The sequence below is a fragment of the Erpetoichthys calabaricus genome, chromosome 5 (assembly GCF_900747795.2).
Source record: "Erpetoichthys calabaricus chromosome 5, fErpCal1.3, whole genome shotgun sequence".
Classification (NCBI taxonomy): domain Eukaryota; kingdom Metazoa; phylum Chordata; class Cladistia; order Polypteriformes; family Polypteridae; genus Erpetoichthys; species Erpetoichthys calabaricus.
The window spans coordinates 100,699,058-100,723,219 of NC_041398.2; the positions used below are offsets into that span (position 1 = coordinate 100,699,058).

Consider the following 24,162-nt stretch of genomic DNA (forward strand, 5'->3'; position numbering starts at 1 on the left):
TAATTGGTATAAATATGGAAAATTAAACAGCAGTGATAAGTGGAGGGGATCTTACATTTTATCCAAATTACATTGCTAATTGTGGATTGCTGGATAGCCTGCAAATCTGTTATTGAAGACTGTACTTTGTTCCATCAATAGTTATTTAATGGCTTTAGCCATGGTTCTTGATTTGAGTAATGGAATCCTAACTGAGTTTTAGGTCATTTCTGTAGATAATGATTGCTAAACTTACTAAACTGCTAGATTCTGTGGATGCCACCAAGGGGTGCTACAGGAATGTATAATCCCTCCTTTACCAGACTTCTTCCTAAAACAGAAGTACTTCCCATGGGCAATGCCCTGGCACTGGAAGTACTCCCAGGTTTCAGATAAAAGGAGCCACTCTGCCTCATCCAGGCAAGTTAAAGTTGTGAGTGGAGGATGGACAGAGCTTGCCTCAGAGGACTGGAGGACATGAACAGAGAGAAGGAAGCCTTGTGCTTATGCTTGTACTTGTGCTTGTGCAACCATTTGAGAAGCCCGTTGTAAGGTATTGTGGTTGCAATAATTTTTTATTTAAACTTGGAACTTGTGTTTGTGTAGTTTTGCTTTTTTAGTATATGTTTTGTAATACTATACTACTAATATTACCATTATAATGTAAGTGAGACCTTATATAATGGGGGAGTATCAATGAGTAAGTATATTTTAGCATCCATAAGGTAAAGCAATACTGAATCCTCGTTAGCATTCTAACGGAAGTAACAATATCTTTCTTATCCAGTTGTAGACATAGTACAGCTGTATTTTTTAATAAACAGTGGAATATCTGTTAAACATTGTAATAAAATTATTAACACAATACAATATATATGAGCTTACACTCTTAAAGAAAATTGTAGAAAAGTCAAACATATGGTTTCAACGTGAAAAACAAAAATGGACTGAACTATACCAAACACAAAAGGTGTACATTTAATGCAAATTATGTTACTAGATAAGTTAAACAGCAGGCACCACAATCATAACTTGGAAGGAAGGCATACATCGAATAAAAAAGTGAAACTGCATCATCTTGTGGCAAAGAAGGAGAACAACACTGAAAGAAATAAAGAAGAAAACATTAAGTAAAATCTGTCCATTTTTGTCAAAAGATGATTAAATCACAGGTCAGCACCCGCTTTACTCGAGAGCCTGGAATGTGAACATGAAGCCACATAACTGATATGGACAATTAATGACAGTCACTGTATTCCATAACATTTCACTATTTGGATTCAAATTTGTGTTTTTCTTTTTTTAGTTGTTAGGTGTATATGATCAAGAAACCCTAAACCATATCCACCCTACAGCCCACAGTCACAATGAAGTCACCCCTCTTCTAGCAGCACAAACTCTTAACTCCATGACACTTAGCTGGGGATTATGGGTATCTCCAAGCCACTTGACGTCTTCCACATGGGACATCTGCAAAATGGAAAGAGACCAATTCAGATTAGTCTTTATTTTCAAACTTTTGCACTGGAAAAATATTGTTTTTATTGGAAAATTCTGATCCATCCGGGGCGGCACGGTGGCGCAGTGGTAGCACTGCTGCCTTGCAGTTAGGAGACCTGGGTTTGCTTCCCGGGTCCTCCCTGCATGGAGTTTGCATGTTCTCCCCGTGTCTGCGTGGGTTTCCTCTGGGCGCTCCGGTTTCCTCCCACAGTCCAAAGACATGCTGGTTAGGTGGATTCGTGTTTCTAAATTGGCCCTAGTGTGTGCTTGGTTTGTGTGTGCCCTGTGGTGGGTTGGCACCCTGCCTGGGACTGGTTCCTGCCTTGTGCCCTGTGTTGGCTGGGATTGGCTCCAGCAGACCCCCGTGACCCTGTGTTTGGATTCAGCGGGTTGGAAAATGGATGGATGGATGATCCATCTGCATTCATTATTAAGATGCTTGTCTTCTTAACTAGCACTGCACCCAAACCCACCCAGGTAGTATGCCCACATGGCATTTTCACTTAGCCTTTTTTGGTCATGTCCAACTAGGCTCTTGCCAGTGGATACCAATCCAGGCTTTACATCAGCACATGCTACCTTCACATGGGATATACAGTAGGTGTAACCATCCCTGTTCCGTGCTAAATTCACATAGTTTCTTCTTGAATCAATTATGGAAGACAGTTTTAATTTACTTTTTGTTTTTCTTGTCCATTTTCCAAAGGCTAAACCTGCAAGTACAAAATCCACAACTAAGTCTAAGGATTTCAGAGGCAAATAAGATCCTCCATCACATTTGGTTCACAGTTCTTGAAAGGAAGGTGAGAAATAACAAGGTTTGAAAAATAATATCCAACAAAAATATTGTTTTTCCTTGATTTGTTTAAAAAGGTCCATGATAAGAACCTGCTACCTTGCCTTTTTAAGCATGTTGATTAATTGTTTCACCCTAAAGATTTCCGTCAAATCAAGGCTTTTAATATGCAAAGTGGAGAATCTGAAGCTCAGTTTATCTGGAACTCCCCTGGGGCCAGGAAAAGTTGTGTTCTGCAGCAGGCTCTATTCAGGAATATAAATGAACTTAAATTGTCCGGTTATGATGCACAACACATTCTTTCTTCTAGTTTAGGAGTTAGATATATTTATGTAATTATTATATGTCTCTGTTGGTTTAAATGTTTAGAAGGAGTTAATTATATATTTCAAGAGGTATTTTGTACAAATGTCACACAAGACTGTGCTGCAATTCATTACGAATTCATTCACCTAGATAATAAAAACAGCCTTTATGTGCATCCGTTTTTAAACAAGAATTTTTAATATCTTCATTCTGTTGGTCTGATGTGTTTAAAATGTATTAGTACTTAAGCAGGGTACCCTTTTATTTGTCAATAACCGACTGTCCAGCACCAGCATTATAAAGGGTTAACATGCCGCTTGCTTTACGCTGTACCACCTGCCAGCAGGGAGTCGAGAATTTCCTTCATTGCCGCGTCACAAAGTGTTTGAGAAATAAGTCTTCCAGTAGATTCATTGAGATGCAATCAATGGAAATTATATCCCTACTTCTCGCTTCTCGTAATCGTTTTAAGAAAATGACTCCCAATTAAACCAATAGGAGATAAACGGCTGAAAAGACGGCACGATTTATTGTCAGTTCTAAAGATAATTTCAGAAGGGCGTCGTGGATTTCCGAATGTCCCTCGTTGCAGAGACTCTCAGTTCGCCTCTGGCATAGGACTCTTGCTTAGGATCTTTTGAAGCACAACGGAACCTCACGTACTGTGGCAGTTATGTGGAAAAAGCAGAGGGAGGCGGGACGTTAACATGGCTATATAATTCATTTCTTTTTAAAGTACTTTTCGTGTTTATATTTTATTTCGCTCTTCGTGGGATGCCAGTCTCTCCAATTAACATCGATTTTCTCGGGGGCTGTGGAAAAGGCTCTGGACTATGGGCTCCAATCACTCCCACAAAACTCCAGTGTTTGATGAAAACGAAGACGGTAAGGAGCTGTCCAGCGTGCTGTTATTTGTGCGCGGTCTTGTTACTGTTCAGAAGAGCTTCCGAAATTTTCACTCCTCTGTTATGTAGTGTTCTCTGCGCGCGGTATGTTCTTTTAAAAAGTTTCCGTTAAATCCATGGTGGTGTGACAGATCGTTTAAAACGCAGCCGTTAAATGAAATAAGAAACAGTAATACGTTCAACGTAAGCTAGAAGAAAAAAGTAACAATCCATTCTTAGGCTTTTCAAATTAGCAGTAAAATAGAAACACAATCTGGTATTTTTAATTGGAATTATGTATAAGGTCTAGTGCAGAGTGCCTATCTATCTATCTATCTATCTATCTATCTATCTATCTATCTATCTATCTATCTATCTATCTATCTATCTATCTATTGGTGTATCTGTCTGTCTGTTTGTCAAACTAGTTTAGTGCCTAATTTTATTATCTGCTTTTATGACAAATGTTGATTTCAGATTTAATTTGTCTTGCCAACTTATTAGCGCACCCATACGTTTATTTATATATATATATATTTATATATATATAATGTATACGTTGCGGTTATGAAGACTATTATCACAATATTTGACTTGTTTTACAAGTTTGTTTTTTCATGTGGTACAGTAGACAATACTTCTAAGTAATACATCACCAATAGAGAAAGTTAGTATTAAATAAGGTAATAACCCTTCTTTAGTTCTTGCATCAGTAAAATGCTATCTAACTTTTTATAAATTATATACGTGACCTGATTTTGTAATTTTACACTTCTGCATTTTATCAGGTAACAGACTTCGTTTAAAGGTGGTACAATATAAATATATTAAGCATCTTATATGTGTGTTATCCTAAATCCTGTGTTTTCCAACAGGTGTTTAATAATTTTCTGATTGTCAGAATTTATGTGGCAGTTATATAGTTAGAGTAATGAAAAGCATATCTCAGTAATTCATAATCTACCTTTCTGTATATGTTCAATTTATTTAATGTTTGACATAATTATATTCTTCCTTAGTGATGCCCTGTCTCTGAACAAGTCACCTCACCTGTCAGCTACTATGCCAGTTGTAAAAGTAATGAAATGCACAGTTTGTTCTATGTACTGTCATTCATGTGCTAATTTGGACACAACCATTAAGTTATTAATGAAAGGCTACTGTAGTCACCAACTAATAACAGTTAGAAAAAAAAATTGGAAGCTTTGAATGTCCTATGTAACAGAAACATAATACTTTCAATAAAATTCAAGATTATAACTTTATAACATTTTTTTCTGGCATGTGACATTCATATTGTACTCTTAATGATCTGAGCTCATTTTGACAATTGCCTGTGGCATTACTGTATATTTCGATGCAGTTCACTAAGAGTTTTGGATCCATTGTTGGTGTGATCAACACAATGCAGAGAGCTTATTTCTGGAATAAACTATTCAATAAACTATACATGCTGTATTAGAAAATGATTATCATGTTTTACACAATTAAAAAGTCAAAGTTGGAAGTATTGAAGAGATAATAAACTGACAATTGAACAAATCTTGCAATTATAGTTTTGTGTAATGTCTTTCATACAAATATTATCAGGAAAGTGAAGTTTAAAAAATAAATAAATAAACACACGTATTGAGTAGTGCTGTCATGCCCTAATATAACAGTGTTTTGTTCGGCGTTCATTTTTATGTACACTTCATAAGCAGCAGCAGTTTGGTATAGCAGTTAAAACTGCTTCCTGACTGCATCAGGGGTTTTGATTTCTGCTGCAGTCAAGGTTCTTTGTTAAGCATTCAGGTTTTTGGGGGGAAGGCTGGTTTCCCCCTAGATCAAAAAGATGTTCATATTATGATAATGGGTGACTCCTAATTGATGCCAGTATGTGTGAGTGTGTGGAGATTTGTGTATATGTGTGCGTGATGGACTTGTTTCTTGATCATAATAGGTTCCTGTTTGTGATCTCACAGTAGATGAAAATTGAGTTATGCAAACTGATGAATCAATTGATTATCATTCATTCAACAAAATGCTCTACATGTTAATTTTTTTGGTAACTCTAACTTGACCAAGTGTGTTTATGTGTGCTTTAAGTGCGCACTGTGATGGACTTGTATCTCATTCACTGTTGACTCTGTTTTGTGCATATCAAGATAGACTTTGGCTCCTTGGGGCATTTGAATGATATTTGAAAATTGATTTTGTGTTTATTTATTTGTAATGTAGAACTACAGAGTAAATATTTATCATTATGCTTTGTATCAATTTATATCTTGCAAATAGGACCAAAAGAAAGATTTGGTTTTCCCTTTTGATGCTTGGATTTCTTTGTCCCCCCCAAAAAATGCTTGCATTCTCTTCCTGTCCTGCTGCCAACATAACCCCAAACACACATGTGTTTATCCAAAGATTTAAATGTAAGGTTAGCTGGTGAATTTAAGTTGATCTATTACGAGTGACTATGTGAATTTATAGCATCCCATTCAGACTTGATTCTGGTCTTATGTCAAGAGCTACTGGTATAGGGCCTGTCTTCATATGACCCTCTAGTGTAAAGGAATTGCTTAAAAGTAGATGGTTCAAAGAGGACACAAGCCTATTTATAAGAAAATAAGAAATCAACATCATATGTTATTGTTTAATTGATATGAAAACATACCTCCTGAAGCATGCATTTTATTTGAGTATAGTGAACAATTTGATCTGTAAGTGATATTATGAACAGTGTAAATGATTTTGTTTTGAAAAATGAAAATATTGTTTCATGAAAATGAATATATTTAAGAAAAGGAAAAAAATGCTACCTTTACAGCTGGTGTTTTGACTTGTTTCAGTATTTGATAGTATTAAATGTACAGAGAGGCTGGTCTCCTTGATCACCAGGGATTTCACCAAAATATCATATTTAAGGGCTACTCCAGTTTCATCTTACTACATTTAAGAATCTCTAAAGCCCCAGGACACTTGAATATGCCATTAGTAACTACAGTATATCCTGTACATCTCAGGTGTGTGTTTGAAGTGATGTGGTATCTGCAAAGCTGAAGAACTGGTAGGAAGTTCTGTCTGCATCACAGACCTATTATGTGCTGAAATAGTCCAACTGTGACCTGTTTGTAATTCTTAAGTCTGGATATGTGGCTCTCTGAGAGAGGTTTGTTGGCTTCTTTTTATAGAACTATATCCTTGCCTATGTCCTTGAGATTACATCTTTGTCTGTTTTTCAGATTCACATTAAACACTGACTTTTTCATTGTGACTTCCATTAACCCCAGTTTTCTCAACCTGGTCTTATGATATTTTCTTTGTAGCAAACATAATTTAGTTTCAGCAGTCATCTTTACTGCTATTTCATGCTTTATCTGTTTACACTGGAAAACATTTTTATTATTTTTCTGGGAACCGTGCAAAATAACTGACACTGTCATTTTTAAATAAAATCTTAGTAGAGTGCATACGTGTTATGCCAATGAGTTATTCTTATTGTTATATATTCATTTATGTTTAAAGAATTGAGGGAAAATGTAAGATATGGTCTACTCCTTCTTTGTAGTTTTCTGTTTAACAACAAAAAAATGAAATAAGTGGGATACAATAGTGTAAATTCTATTTTGTGTATATTTTCCAAACTAATACCTTTTAGGTGTGTGAACATTCTGTTTTTCGTTTAGCTCTTAAACTACCCACAATCAAATAATGTACAACAGTAGTTAATGTAATAATAAGCATTCTAAATTATTCACTGGAACAGTGAAGAGCCCCAGTGTTGCTTACATGCAGTTCGAGCATAAAGATCTAATAGGTGTTTTATTAGGGATTCGGTAAGAACATGCCACTATGAGATAATCACTTTTGCTGTAGTCTAATTAGTAATTAGACATGCCTTCTCTAAAGCCCTCAGAAGTACTTCACCTGTTTACTTCATATCGTCTGCTTTAGTGGCATCATGGCTTTGCTTGCCTGAATTGATCAAATGTATTTTTAGTTGTAACTCAGACTACACTGTGTCACCAAGGAACTATCAAGTGACGCACCACAGTAATTGCAGTCGACTTAGTTCATGTCTCAGAATCTCAGGCCATGTTTATAATTTACTGAGCCCACACAAAAAGAAAGCAGTGCTCATGATATAGAGATAAAAAGGTGAATGAGACTATATAATTAAAATAGTGATTCATTATTTGCTTCTTCCAGCAAGCATTTCCACTGGGATGAATAATAGGGAGATAGGAAACAATAAAACAGTTTCTAAGAATTTTTTAGAAGGTACTGCTTCAATCACTGAAGAAGATTATTTGATGGTGATTTATTTAAGAACTGTTTTGTCTTTGTGTTTAGGGTGAATTTGTATTGTTAATGTGCAAAATTCATGTGGATCATTTGTTGCTAGAACAATGAAACATAATAACTACCTGAATAAAAGAGGTAAATAACTTATTAAACTATATTGCATAATTAGAACCTTTACACACCTAGAGTATAACCCACGTTAATATGCAAAAGGGCATCTTAAGGAAGTTGGGGTTCCTACAGCTCAGATCATTAGGCAAAAAAATGGAAACTGTGATCAATTTTGAATATTCTTTCTATAAAAAGCTAAGAGAACACTGGCCAAAGGTTCAGTAATTGCCACTGCAAAATGCATTCTTCCTTTATTTATTTGACCTCAAAAATCACAAAAATTCCATTAAAACAAGAAAACTATCACAATTGTTTTCTTTGTCTTACTTAACACACACATATATATATATATTTTTGTGCATTGGTTGGTTACTGTTGCTCAATGAATCCAACATCTTTGGTTCAAATCCAACACCTGTGTATCCGTGTGGAGTTAGTGTGTTCTTTCTATGTTTGTGTGTTTTTTTATGGATACTCCAGTTCTCCTAAAGCATCTCAAAAAATATGCAGGTCACCCAATGTGTCTGTGATTGTGGGAGAATGTCTGAGAGGGCTCTGCAGTGAATTGTTTTCCCATCCAGGGATGTGTTCTGCCTTGTGCCACCATGCTGCTGGGATTGTTCTTTGGCTGTCCCCAACACTGAATCAGATTAAGCAGGCTTGAGAATACATATCCACATGTGTTTATAGAAAAGGTTTTCTTCTTCTTCTTCTTCTTCTTCTTCTTCTTCTTCTTCTTCTTCTTCTTCTTCTTCTTCTTCTTCTTCTTCTTCTTCTTAGTATGTTCAACCTGAGGCTTAAGAACCTGAAGACATTTTCTCAGTATCCAAAATAAATGTAACATGCTGTCTGGGCTGGAGAAAACACATTTTTTATGTTATATCATCTCTGAAATTTCTGCAGAAGATATATTGCAAATAAAATAATTTAAACTAGTAAAATAGCTACTGTAGATTCATAATAATGGAGTATACAAAATACAATAATTATTTATGAAGTGTTTTGCTTTTTGTAAGCAAAAATTGAAACCCAAATCAATATTATTTAAAGAGAACATGTTATGAAAATATTATCATGTCAGAATATCTAATCATTTTCCTGGATGCAAAGACAGTTGTCACCTTCTATATTAGCCATTGGATACCTAATGGCTAAATTAATATGTGCCTGTGTACTGTATTCACCCCTCGGTCATTATGTTATCATGCAGGACTAGGAAAATTCATTCATAGCACTGTTTTATGCAAAAAATGTTTTGCGAATTACAGAACACTGCTTTTTACAATATAGCCAATGAACCTGGCTTACTGTAAATATGATTCACAATAGCTGACCTGAAAGTATTATAAAACTATGCATTCATGCACACACTTTTAGCCACTCCCCGTCACCTTCCGCTAGTAACCATATATGGCTTGAAAATGCCTTTTTTGAATATTCATGATCTAATCACCATATACATTTGGCTGTGTTCATGAGTGATGTCTATACAACAAACCACAGGAGAATGCAGAAATCTAAACTTAAGTGAATGTGGACTTGAGGAATTTCTGACTAAAGTGGAGAACTACGAAAAAACATTCTGTTTGCTGGTCTATCTATGGGAGTCACAAATAAGAAAAATAAACAAGATTAGGGGCAAGTGACAGCAGCTAGAGTGGAAAGAGCAATGTGCTATAATGCAGTGCCCAGACCGCCACCAGTGCACATTGTGAATGTATGTGGAGGACTACGAAGTATTAGGAACATTCTTATTGAACTTGTAAAGAAATAAAACTATTTTGCTAAGTAAATATCAAAGTTGCAATGCTAATTTCTTTACATTTAACATACAACATCCAAACATTTTTGAATTACCATTGTGTTGATATCCTAAGGAAGTCCATGTTTCTGTAGAAGTCATTACAATGCGGCATACCTTTAGGTAGCCACACAGCAATGTGTTGCCCAATAAGTTTAAACACTGCCAAACACCTTTTAATCTTATATATAATTCGCCATCCCACTCACTCACTCACTCACTCACGTCCGTCCGTCCGAAGCCGAATGCGCAGTCGCCTTCTGCGCACGTCCGAAGCCGAATGCGCAGTCGCTTTCTGCGCAGCTGCCCGAAAAACCTTACGAGACCAACATCGCGGCAGGCGGCGGATTTACGGCCGCAAAAATTCAAAGAGAAAGGCGACTTTGATTAAAGCTCTAGAGGCCTGAAAGGAGATTTCGACTACAGCTCGAGGCCTAATTACACATTCTGATTCAATTACGCATTCATTCAATACACCTATATCAGGTATGTGGTGCTTATACTTATTACTATTCCATATTGTACTGGAACATTCATCATTCAATATTATACTATAGGCCTGGAAAATTCATCAACTAACAGTACAAGCCTGTACAGTAATGAGTAAAGCGGACTACAATCATTACAAAACAACTTCTTCGTCACTTATCATTTGTTCTTCATACACTGCTGACACAAACTTGTTCCCGTTTCATCCTATGTTGTTGAAACGGGCTCTTTGTCTAGTGAAGTAATAATCCTTTCTATCACTGATCCTGTGTGGCAGTGCCTTTCATTATGCCTCCTCTCTTGTGGTGTACCTAGTATTGTCACCTGAAAGAAAGATTATAGTTTACAAGTTATTTATAATGTACAAAACTAAATTGCAATCCTTTCAATTAGGCTTAATTACCAAGAAGCCAACCATCACACACAGCATGACCCTGAGGTCTGCCTCCCACAATATTATTTGATAAAATAAAGGAAACATGAGTTAAGCTGGAGGACCTCACAATAACATTAATCAGACACATTTGAGCAACACATATGACTTGTATATTACTTAAATGAAAATGGTTTCTATTTACAAAAGCACTGCCTTTTGATCTTGACTAGCTCCGTCTAATGGTAAGAAAATTAGCTGTACCTGGATAGCATCTTAACTACAGTATACCATCCCATAAAGACGGCATGACATGGCACAGGGATAACAGCCAGATTCCTGGCAAGTCAGCCAGTCCACACTGAAAAGCACCTGTTGCCAAATACCCTATGGTTGTTAAAACTGAAACAGAACAAAGATCACGGGATTTTTGCATGATAGTTTCAGCAATTTAGGCTCAGGTTGAGCACAGAACTTCAAGAGGATGGCTCTATGAAGTCTAATTCAGTCTTCATCAGAAGCCAAAAAATCATCACTATCACTGAAAACTTTGTTTACCCTGTCATTGGTGATATTCTCCAAAAAAGCTAACACTACTATTGCCAGTTATGTTGTACAATACACAGCACACCTTTATAGACAAAACAGACAGGCTATACAGCAGGGGTCCTCAACTCCGATCCTGGAGGGCCCCAGCAGCTGCAGGTTTTAATTCTAACCCTTTAATTAATTAGTGCACTGTTTTTGCTCCTAATTAATTGCCTTTTCCTTAATTAGCAGCCAAACAATAATGAAATACAAAATAAACCAAAACATGACCAGCAAACCATGACCATATAATAACTGAAAATAAAGAAAGGTGAATGTCTTGGGAATGTTGATCTGTTCAGGTCCCCAAAACATTTAAACAGTGCTCTTACAAGAGAGAAAATCAACAATTTCGGAAATGCATGCTATTGCACAATAAGAGCAGCGACAAGCCATGGAATTAAAGAATGGGTTTAATTAACAACAAGAATCGGTGCCTAATGAAGCAACTGGTTGGAGTGAAATTGGTTGGAGTTTGAGGACCTGGTGTAGTTGGTCTTCTGTTGGTTCACTCACTTCATATTTCATTTCTGTTTGGGTGCCATTTAAGGAAAGAAATTAAGAAATTCAGAGGAACAAATGTTAAAAAACAAATCAATTAAAATGAAAGGAAAAGGAGTTAATTAGCAGCGAAAACAGGTCACTAAGAAAAGAGGTTAAAATGAAAACCTGCAACCACGGTGGCCCTCCAGGACCGGAGTTGGGGACCCCTGCTGTACAGTATAAGCAATTAACATGAATCACATGCATTATTACCAACACTGAAGATGGCTAAATTGATAGAACATGTTATTTAACTCTGATATTATCAGTTCAAGAACATCAGAATGTGACGGATATGTCATTGAAATGTGCAATGAAACAACATTTCCTGTTCACGTCATTGATCTTCCACTTGGTATTGCTAAAACTGCCAACACCAAAAATTCTGCTTTAAAATTTTATTGCAACATTATGCCGATTTTCATGCAAAATGTGTGTTTTGTAGATCCCGACTTTTGCGTAAGAAATAGTAAACACGTTTCCTAGTATACTCAAGTTTTAAAAGTGTGAACCCAGGGATGGACAAATAATTAAGAACACTAAATAAAAGGAAAAAAGATGCATTGAAAACAAAAGGCCTGACTACCTACTGGCTCTCTATCTAGTGAGATGATTTAATGTCTTTCCAACTTCCAAAGTAAGTACCCATCATTCCCTTTCATCTCCCTTATCTTTTCAAAAGCAGGTGTCAGGTATGCTACCTTTTTGAAAATGCTTTTACACTGTTTTATACATTTTTATAGATGTCATTTATGTCAACCAAGGCTTTGTCATTTTGACTTTTTATGAAATCTGTTCTTTAGTAGCACTTTAACTGTTGTTTGTTGCGCTTTTATATTTTTAGATCTTTGAGCATAATTCATTGTGCTTTATTGTCATTATTTTGAAGCATTTTCACTTTCATTGGAAGATACTTAATTTAAGCAGGTTTATGTGGGTTGAACCAAAGGGCTTTCATAATTCCCTAGTTGAAGGTTTCCAATATTTATTTTATTTGGTCTGTCTCCCCATTGCAGCTTGACAATAAGATGACCAAGGAGCACACGTTCTGCCTCCAAATATATATTGCTTTTTTCATCTTTCTGTCCAGCATAGTTGCAACACCTGCCCTTCAATTTTTCACACTCTTCTGGTCGAGAGTAGATATATAAGCTCAACCTACAGTTCACTTCTGACTGAAATGACCAATTCAGGATGTTTATTTAGAATGTTCTAGAAAACCTTGATGGGAGATCATTTGTCTCACTTGGCTATCTGCCAGTCCCTAATGACCTATTTCATACTGCTTCCAGAAAAAATTTCTTTTTAACACACTCTTCAATAGCAGGGCATTAAATAAATGTACCTAGAGAAAAACCCACACAGATCCAGGGAAAACATGCAAACCTCAAAAAACTTGAATTCAGTCTCCTGAAGCTGTGAAGTGACTGCCATATGCTCTATGTCATTAGTACATTATATTTATGTATTTACTTACTTACTTATTTATTTATTATATATTCGATTTTTGTTAATGTTTTAGATTATGAATTACATAACATTTATAATGTTTCCCTCGCCTTTCCTCCAAGATGTTAACTTCGAAGTGTTCACGTCAATCAATTATTTTAGAACTAATGGCAGATTATTACAGTCAAAAAATCTCTTCATTTGCCTAATATTTGTAGCTATATTTCTCATTCCTACTTCTTTAATAAATTCAGGTCAATATGCTTTAATCATTTTCATAACTTCATTTGCAGTCATTTTATATGTTGTCTGCTGGGAAAAGATCTGCTTTTTTTTTAAGAGAAGCTTCAGAATGCAGTGTGACATAGTGTCTGTGAAGATATGATGGTGTAAGGAGTAGAAAAGAAAAAAAAATGAAAAGGTGTATACAGTAGTTATTCTGAGTATGCCTGAAACATATACTGAGTTAAATGAGTTATAATGGCAACACAGAGCAGGATATAAATGTCATGAAATAATCTGAAGTTATCTTTCAGGACTGAGTGTAGGGTACCTGATCAGTATGAGGGAAACCATAGAAAACATTTGTTGGGTTCCTTAGATTACTGCTGTGCTTTTAACGGAATGTTTTACTAAACAGTAAAAAGACTTCTTGGGAACTCTCTGCATCTAGAATTACACCAAAGAGGCCAAAGGTTAAGCCAAGATTATATTTGTGACAAGGGTAAATAAAAGAGTAGATATGTGCAAATAAGCAACAAAACAACAATTCTATGCACTCTCAGGATCTATCTCTACATTTGTATTTTAGATGAGGTAGATCACCCAGCTCAGCAAATTCAACCAAAGAGCTGACCACTTGCTACTAAAAGAAGTCTCTAAAAATCCCAAATCCCATCTCACCATAGTACCAGGGAATGCTCCTTTTTCAACTCTCATCTCTCTTGAGACATTGCACGTGTTTTCTTCATTGCAACTGAGCCACAACTTACCACTCTACTCTAGACTCACAAGACCCCTGGCTTAAAGCAGTTTTTGTGGTCACTTCCAGCCAGGCTTGTAATTACTTCTGGGATCTTATATATTCTTAATGTATTTTAAAGTGATTGTCAAGTAACCAGTCATCCATTGCCTTTACAGTCGGTAGCTGTATTCTCTTCTGATAAATTTTTGCTCTATAGAGCTAACAGCATTTTTAACACAATTTTCTTATCTGCGATTTTGTCAGTGAATACTGGTCAATATTCCCCACTGTGAGAAACCTGATTTTTTTTGCAATTTAAATTTAATTTTTAAAATTGTTTGTTATGTTACAACAGTTACACACTGCATTGTTGTGTGAAGTTTCTTGCTTGAGCAAGAAAAACGTAAATACACCCCATGGAAACAGGCAAACATTAGATTATCATGCAAACAGTGCCTATAGATAGTTTTTGGGGTCACTTCCAGCCAGGCTTGTAATTACTTCTGGGATCTTATATATTCTCAATGTATTTTAAAGTGATTGTCAAGTAACCAGCCATCCATTGCCTTTATAGTCGGTACCTACAGTCTTTTCTGATAAACGTTTGCTCTATAGATCTAACTGCATTTTTAACACAATTTTCTCATCCGCAATTCAGTCAGTGAATACTGGTCGATATTCCCCACTGTCAGAAACCTGATTTTTTGTGCAATTTAAATTTAATTTTTAAAATTTTTTGTAATGTTACAACAGTTACACACTGCCTTGTTGTGTGAAGTTTCTTGCTTGAGCACTACCATTTTGTAGCACACATACAGTCATGTCAAAACATAAATACACCTCATGGAAACTGTTGACTTTTTCAACATATTTGAACAGGCAAACATTAAATTATCATGCAAACAGTGCCTATAGATAGAGGTGATATACTTGAACAAATTACACATAAAATTGACATGGTGTATTTATCCTCATAATTAACAAAAATGCAGATTGTCATATGGAAAAAGTAAGTACACTCCTACATTTATCACCACCTCAAATCCATTAAATCACAAACAGGTGTTCCAGGTTATAAGTGCCAGTGATTAGAACCTCCTTAGAGAGTATGCAGGTGATACTTGTCCTATTTAAACCAATTATATCTAGGGTCTTGTGGTCTCTTTGCTATTGAAAAGTGTGATGTCATCATGTCAAGATTAAAAGAGCTTTCTAAGTTACTCAGAAAGAAAGTTGTGTATGTCTATGAGTTAAACAAGGGATTTGAAAAAATTGCCAAATTATTTGAAGTTAATCATTCCACTATAAGGGAAAACATCTGCAGGTATCATAGATTTCAAATGACTGCTAATTGGGCTAGGACTTGCCAGTCAGCAAATTCAACCAAAGAGCTGACTGCTTGATAGTAAAAGAAGTCCCTAAAAATCCCAAAATTTCATTGCGGGATCTGCAGGTAACTGATGCAACAGTTGGTGTCAAAGTGCATGAATCTACAATCAGAAAGAGAGCTCAAATTTGACCTGCATGCAAGATGTGCCAGGTAAACACTTTTGTTGTCTATAAAGAACATTAGAGCAAGACTACAGTTTATCATTGAACACACAGGCAAAAACCAGGTCTTCTGGAACAATGTGATCTGGACAGATGAATCAAAGAAAAAATCGGGAATGGTCTCCCCTAGACTTTCTCGTATACTCAGATATGGGGATGGGTATTTGAGGAGTAAACCGCAAGACAATGATTATAGTATATTTTTATATTATGTACATTAAAGAACCATTAACAACAAATCAAATCAAATTAATAATACAGTATATTGAACAATTATTATGAAAGTAAAGTTGAATAAATCGGACTCTGCAGCTCTATGAATAAAAGGTAAAGTACCACTTCCAGTTAACGAAAATAACCCAAAAGTTGATAGAAATCTACATTTTGTACCTAATACTTGTATGCAAAATTTGGTTGACCTAAGTGAAAGCATACTGAAGTTATCGTGTTTACATACACAGACACGCACACACACAGACAGACACATAGACATAATTCCAAAAATGGTATTTTCGGACTCAGGGAGGTCTAAAATGTCGAGATTCATCAAAATCTCGAAATGGAATTTTTGGACGATTACAATACTTTCCCTATACTTTGCATATGAGAAAGTAAAAAGAAAAAGTTGTTTAGCCACAGTAACTGTAAACATGTTTGTGCAGACAAAAGTCAGCAGAAGAACGTCATACCAGCTGTGAACCATGGTGGTGGAAATGTTATGGTTTTGGGGGTTGCTTTTCTGTTTCAGGACCTCGGTAGCTTGCAGTCATTTATCATTGTTAAGTATGAATTCTATATTATATCAGAGTGTGCTTAAATAGAAGGTGAGGCCATCTGTCTGCAATTTGAAGCTGACCTGGAAAATAATTTTCAGAACAATAATGATCTGAAACAAACTAGTAAATCCACCAAGGAACAGCTCCAAAGGACAAATTCATACAATACATCTTTTTTTATATAGTTCTCTCCACTGAGTGCAGAGCACTGTGAAATATTCTCAGTTAAAATACAAGTATAGACTATATTAATTACTAAATACAGAACTGGTACACATTGTGGGATATGGCCGGCCTTTCATCCCGGCCCCCAGGCCGCCAGATGGAGCCCTCCCTGCAGCATGGAGGTGCCCCGAATGCCAGTAGGGAATTATAGACATTGGAGTTTTCATCCACATCCCTGCTGGATACCACAGGGGCCCCTAGAAGGCGCTGCAGGGAGACTTTCTCATACAACCCAGAAGTGCATCATAATCGCATGAACAAAAAGACCGGCGTAATTCCGGGATGAAAAGAAGACTTTTGGACCTGACCCGGAAGTGCTAAGAAGTCACATGGACAGGGGTTCAGGAGCACTTCTGGGTCACGGACTATATAAAGGACTGTGGGAGATTCCAGAGTGAGCTGAGCTGGGTGGAAGGGTGGCAGCGCGTCTGGGAGAGTGGAGGGTTGTTTGATTATTGATTATTGTGTATTATATGAGTATTGTGGAGAGGTGGGTGCTTGGTGCACTGTTTATTAATAATAAATTCAATATTTTGGATTTTATCTGGTTTCTTGCATGGTGTCAGAAGGTTCAAGGGAGCGAGAGCACCCCCTATCTGTCACAACATATAAATGCAGATTTGTTAAAACACAGTGAACAAGGTACAGGGTGAGCCAAAAAGAAGTACCACATTTCAAACATTTATTCTACAAGAACACTACAAGATAAAATAAATTTCATTACGACACAAAAGAAGGTACACAAAGTAGATTTTTTTCACTGTGTTTTAAAAATGATGTCTTCACGGTGGTGGCTATCATTACCGATTCACTCTTCGAGACAATTTCTGAAAGCTCGCATGACTTGTTTGGCTATTTCAAGGGGAATAGTGGCGTTTTCGTGGTGAATAGCATCCTTAAGGGCTTCAAGGTTTTGAGGTTGGTGTGTGTCTATCTTCGACTTGAGATAGCCCCTCAAGAAGAAATTACCCAGAAACATCTCCTGCAAAACTTGCATGGATCTCCACGCCGTATGAACTGTTGCTTCATCCTGTTGAAACCAGGCATCCACCATATCCATTTCTTCCAGTTAGGGCCGCAAAAAGTTCTCTAGTATTTCAATATAACATTCTGAAGTGAAGGTGACCGTTGCTCCCACCCTCCTCAAAAAAGTAAGGGCCTACAATGCCAAATTCTGCAACAGCGCACCAAACTGTAACACACTCAATGTGCCAGGGTCTCTCATGAAGTTCATGAGAGTTGGTTTCAGCCCAGTAGTGAAAGTTTTGCTTATTTACGCAGCCATTCAAATGGAACTCTGCCTCGTCGCTGCACATGACAATGGTATCTAAATGGTTTGTAGAATCTTTGCGCATAACTCTCTATGGCTCTCCCAGTCTCTCTCAGTGAGTTCCTGCACTACCATCATTTTGTATGCAAAATCCTTCTCAAAGACGTGTTGGAAATGCCTAAGGCAGAAGCATGTTTGTGCACGGAACATCTAGGAGACTGCAAAATTGATGCCCTTACAACTTGGATGTTTTCAGGCGTTCGTACAGTCCAAGGACGGCCTGGAGATTTTCTCTTCAATGTTTTACCCATCTGTCTAAATTTAGCCACCCACTGAAGAACTGTTTTCCAATTTGGGACGTCACTTTTAGGAGGAATGCTGAAGTGCGTTCAGAAGACGTGTTGCGTAGTGATGATGTATTTGTTGTTTTTGAAAAACGCTTAGACAGCGAAAGCACAGTGCACACCTGACCAAGGCATGTTGCTCACTGAAAAGGGATCACCTATTAAAGGACCCCCACCCCAACACACTCAGCTGCCCCTACCTCATTCAATGACTTTGAGAAATGTCATACTTAATTTTGGCTCACCCTGTAGAAAATGAAATGGAGGGTTATGGATCGGCCTACTCAAAGCCCTAATTTGAATCCCATTGAAATGCTGTGGAGAGATTTGAAATGTTCGGTACATGCAAGGAAATACATAAACATCTTAGAAGTGAAGAAATTTTGCATGGAGGAATAGTCAAAAACTTCACAGAGTTAATGTCGGTGACTGATGGTCATTTATCTAAAATGTCGACAAGAAATAATTTGTGCTAACGGCTGCAGTACTAGCTTCTGAGGCCAAGGACAGACTTACTTTTTCCCCAGTAGACCATTACATCAATTAATATTTTTGTTGAATAAGTGATTGAAAAGGAAAAATGTCCTTGTGTTTTTTATTCAAGTACAGTATATTACCTGTATCTGTACTGTTTTCCTGTTCAAATATAATTGAAAAGGTCAGTAGTTTCCCTGGGGTGTATTCATTTTTCCACATGACTGTACATTGGTGCTGCCATGTTTTTTTTTACAAAAATGATGTCTGTCACCTAATAAATGATCCTGTCCCTGTAAAAGATGGCATCACACATTGCCAGGTGTTCTAGTTTAGGGATCCCTAAATACCTACACATTACCAAATACCTACACATTTCTTAGATTAACAAAACCTAAAGACTTGAAACATAGTGTTAGAACTTCAGCTTGCTTTTTTTAGTTTTGTTTCGTTGTGTCTTAGGATTTGACAATCATATTAAAAATACTCTCGTAGTGATCTGACCTTTATCTAGGCCCCAGATCACATTTTTTTCTTAACTACTTTTCAGTTCAGTCATTCCCTGATTTTGTTACCTTTACCTCCTGCTCTGAGGCACATTATACTAAACAACCCATGTGCAAGAGAAACTTGCTCTGTGGCTTGCACTGATTTGTAAATACATGAGGGTCTTGGCTCACAGCATACTGTAGAGGGTCACTTGTATTGTTTTAGTATTATATGTAATCAGAGCCTGTTAGCATGTTTGTTGCAGTAAGATAATTTGATTTTATAAACTGACATATATTTAGCATATAACAGCATGAGGTTGGCAGTTTCTTTACTGTTATCATTATGCTCTAATTCAAGCAGCTAATTTCAGTCATTACTGAATCGCAGCTAAAACACCTTTATTAAAGATGAATGAATTTAAATGATAAATGCAGGTAGGCAAAGTTAAGAGTCCACAAATTGACACATTCAAAGAATATTTGTCCACTCCTTGCAGTATGTACTCTGTAAACATGATTACTTCATATAACAGCCAATCACTTCAGAACATGATTTGCTTTACCCTCTGAAAGCATATATTGCTCTTTCCTGGGCATGGAACGTCCAGGTAAGAAGATATTGGGTTGTTTTGCATTTGACCATTTTCAAGTGCATTATTCTCCTATTCATGTGGAATGTGTATCATATTTAAACAGTACCCTGCATTGACTTTTATGCCAACAGAAAGCAGAAGTGCTGAATCTAAAGAAGCAGTATGTTTTGCTTACTGGCAGCCTATAGAAAACCAAAGCTCAAAGACTGGAGCAGTTTCCTTAAGGAGGGGCTACCATAAGAAATCAAAAGTCCTTTGAGAATTATTTGAGGAGTGGTGAGATTCATAGCTAAAGGACCACAGGGATTCAGTGCTTGAGGATTAGTGGAAATTAATTCTTTGGAAGTTGCAAGATCTCCTGTTTGCTTCAGCATGTGCTGTTTTTACAAATTGAGTTTCCTTTATAAGTGGGTCTTGGCAAAACCAGAAGTGTTGGAGTGAAACCTTAAAATCACATTTAAAAAATGAAACCCACAAAATGAATATTTTTAAACAGTGAAATATTTAATAGGTTTAAAATTCAGTACCATGAAAATGTATTTGTTCATCAAAATATATTTGTTGCCATAGTTCATCGATTAATTAATGGATAAACACTGATGCTTTCCATTTTATGTTTAATCAGTTTCTACCGTGTTGTCTGTGTTTTAATAAATCTGCTTTTATATGTGTAACAGATCTATATTTAGTAATCAGTATAATCTATACATGTATTTTAACTGAGAATTTTTCTCAGTGCCTGCTCTCAGTGAAGACTGCTATACAAAAAGTGTATAGTATTGTGTTTTATTTGCCCCTGTCCTCTATTTCCTCTATTTTTGCTTATTTATAATATTTAATTGTTTCATATCTCCAAATTTATTATGATACAAAAGATAACCTGAGTAAATACAACATGTAGTCTTTAAATGTTCATTTGATTTACCAACACCTACATCACCCTTGTGAAAAAATAATTGCCCACTAAACTTAATACTTTCCGTATATATTCACGTATAAGTCGGGTCTTGAAACCTGAAAAATCAATCATAAAATCAGACCCTGACTTATATGGCCATTCAAAAATGCGACACTTAAATTTTGTTTTTTTTTTTAAATCTTCTTGCCTCCTCCAATCTCGCATAAGTTTCTCAGATGAATTGAATTTTGTTGCAGCAGTGCAGTTACCAATTTCTTTTGCTACTTCAACGACGTTTAATTTAAAACCAGCTTCATATTTTCTTCTGATCGAACGATCCATCATAGATAAGGTATGCTCTTACGATAAAGGTGTATGAGGGTGTGAGATACAAAAAACACAAATCAGTGCAAAACGTTGCTTCGCAATACTTCAGGTATCACCGTGTGGTCATCAGGGAAAAAGGACTTGACTTCATGTGTCTGACAGAAACCTGGCACCAGTCAGAGGTTTACTCTGCCTTAAATGAAGCCTGTCCACTTGGCTACAGTTACTTGGAGGCAGCTCGCAGCACTGGGCGTGGTGGTGGAATAGCTGTTATCCACCGTCAGGACCTGGGGTTGTCCCCTATCTCGATACCTGCAATATCTTCCTGTGAGTGCCTTGCATTTAAATGTAAGCCCCCGTTTCCCCTGACTGTTCTCCTTATCTATCGACCTCCAAAACCCAATTCTGCCTTTATTCCAGAAATTACTGATCTTCTCACAACACTCTGTGCTACTTCTGCCAACATCATAATCTTAGGAGATATAAATATTCATGTTGACAATCCCACAGGTTATCTCACTGCTGATTTCCTTGAGCTGCTAGATTCTCTCAACCTACAACAACATGTTGATGTTCCCACACATTCTAGGGGTCACACTCTTGACTTGGTCATTTCAAACTGTGCCCCAATCAGGAATCTACAGGTATTTGATCTTGGTATTTCAGACCACAAAGTTGTGTCATTGGAGCTGCCCTTTTTCTCCTCCCGTATCAAACCAAAACGACAGATCTACTTCAGAAATCTGAAGAATATCAATGTGGATGCCTTGGCCTTGGACCTTACATTTCTCTCCTCTGACTTTATCAGCTCCCTCTCTGTTGCTGACCTTGTGGATTTTTACAACCAGTCCCTGAGCAGTCTCCTGGACTTCCACGCCCCTTTAACATCTAGGTCCGTCTCATTCTCGTGCTCAGCACCTTGGTATACCTGCGAGCTGCGAAAAATGAAGGCGGCTGGGCGTGTCCTTGAGCGGCGGCTCAAGGCCTCTGGGCTGACTGTCCATAAACAGGCTTACAGAGAACACATGAGAGCGTATGCAGAAGCTCTGAAGGTTGCACGGTCCAAGTTTTATTCCACCATCATCAGAAATGGCTCCAGCAACCCTAAAAAACTTTTTTCAACCATAAATCATCTTGTCAAACCTCCTTTACCTGCCCATTCTGAGACCACTGATGACAGATGCAACATGTATATCAACTTTTTTAAACAAAAAGTTGATAATATCCGTTTACACCTCTCTACCAAGGATATCTTGCCCTTCCCAACTGTTGACTCATTGTCTGAGACCGTCCATCCTCTTTGCTCTTTCTCTGTTGCCACACGGGAAGAGGTGGAGGATGTCATCAGGAAAATGAAACCGTCTACTAGTTCCCTGGACCCTTTCCCCTCACCCTTGCTGAGGGCCAACATTTCTGCCATCTCTCCACTTATCACCAGGATAATAAATCAGTCCCTCCTGGCTGGCCATATTCCTTCTGCACTAAAAACTGCTGTCATCAGACCTCTACTAAAAAAATCCACCTTGGATCCTGAAGTTCTCTCCAATTATAGGCCCATCTCCAATCTTCCATTTCTCTCCAAAGTTCTGGAAAAAATAGTTGCAGCACAACTTCACGATCATCTCAAACTGAACAATCTGTTTGAAAAGTTTCAGTCTGGTTTTCGCCCTGGCCATAGCACCGAAACAGCCCTGGTCAGGGTCATCAATGATCTTCTGATGACGGCAGATACTGGTTCACCTTCACTACTTATCCTCCTTGACCTGACAGCTGCTTTTGACACAATAGACCATAACATCCTTCTTCACCGCCTGCAATACACTATTGGACTCTCAGGAATTGTTCTAAATTGGTTTACATCATACCTGACTGGCAGAACTGAGCATGTCGCCCTTGGCAGCGCAAAGTCCCACACCCACAACGTCGCCTGTGGTGTTCCACAGGGCTCTGTGCTGGGCCCTATCCTTTTTACTATCTACATGCTCCCCCTTGGAACTGTCATTGGCAGACATGGGTTATCGTTCCATTGCTATGCCGATGACACTCAGCTTTACCTCAGGACTACTCCCACCTCCTCTACTGCTCCTCTGCCAACATCTACATTGTCTACCTGCCTGGAGGAGATAGAGGCATGGATGAGGCTCAATTTTCTTCAGTTGAACAGATCCAAAACAGAAGCCATCTTAGTTGGTACATCACATCATCTTCGCTCTTCTACCATCACCAGTATTACTTTCTCTGGCCAAAATATTCCTCTTTCCACATCTGTTACTAATTTGGGTGTTAGAATGGACTCCCAACTTACTTTTGACACCCACATCAAATATCTCTGTAAGTCATCTTTTTACCATCTCAAGAACATCGCCAAACTCCGCCCATTACTCACCCTGGCAGATGCAGAGAAGCTCGTCCATGCCTTTGTCTCTTCCAGGCTGGATTACTGTAATGCACTCTTCATTGGGATTCCTGGCAAGAGTATCCAGAGACTCCAGTATATTCAGAACAGCGCTGCCAGGATCCTGATGAGGGTGCGAAAGTATGATCACATCACCCCAATCCTGAAAACCCTTCACTGGCTCCCTGTTTCATTCAGAATAGAGTACAAGGTCTCCCTTCTTACCCATCAGTGCATTTATGGACATGCCCCTCTTTATCTACAGGAACTCCTTACCCCCCATAACTCCTTACGTTCCCTCCGCTCTGTACTCACTAACACTCTTCAAGTCCCCAGAACTAAGCTCAGCAGCATGGGTGACAGGGCGTTTTCATCGGTGGCGCCGAGGCTGTGGAATGCCCTCCCTGATTACCTGAGAGCCCCACAGTCGACTGAGGCCTTTAAGCGAAACCTAAAAACTCATCTTTTTTGAAAGTCATTTTGTTAAAGTATTTTATAGACTCTTCTGTTCTTTTTTTATTTTATTATTCTATTTTTACTCTGTAGCACTTTGGGATTGCTAAAATATAAAGTGCAATATAAATAAAATTTATTATTATTATTATTATTATAACACTGAGAGAGAGAGAGGTTAGGAGCATGCACTGGTACAGCGCATTGCTGTGCCCACATAGAAAAAAAGGCAGTGTGGTTACTCTCTCAGGTGGGTGTTAGCATATCATAATTTCTTGGACCAATAGCATGAGTTTTC

The 24,162-nt window shown here is 37.5% G+C and overlaps 1 protein-coding gene across 1 annotated transcript in view; it reads left to right on the forward strand.

Moving 5' to 3' along the window:
* Positions 1-2,968: 2,968 nt before the first annotated feature.
* LOC114652772 (serine/threonine-protein kinase 32B-like) overlaps positions 2,969-24,162 on the forward strand; it is a 323,284-nt gene continuing 302,090 nt past the window's right edge. The window contains exon 1 of the mRNA XM_028803089.2: positions 2,969-3,466. Within this exon, the coding sequence (XP_028658922.2) occupies positions 3,415-3,466 (52 nt within the window). The 5' untranslated portion in view covers positions 2,969-3,414. The remainder of the gene's footprint in view (positions 3,467-24,162) is intronic.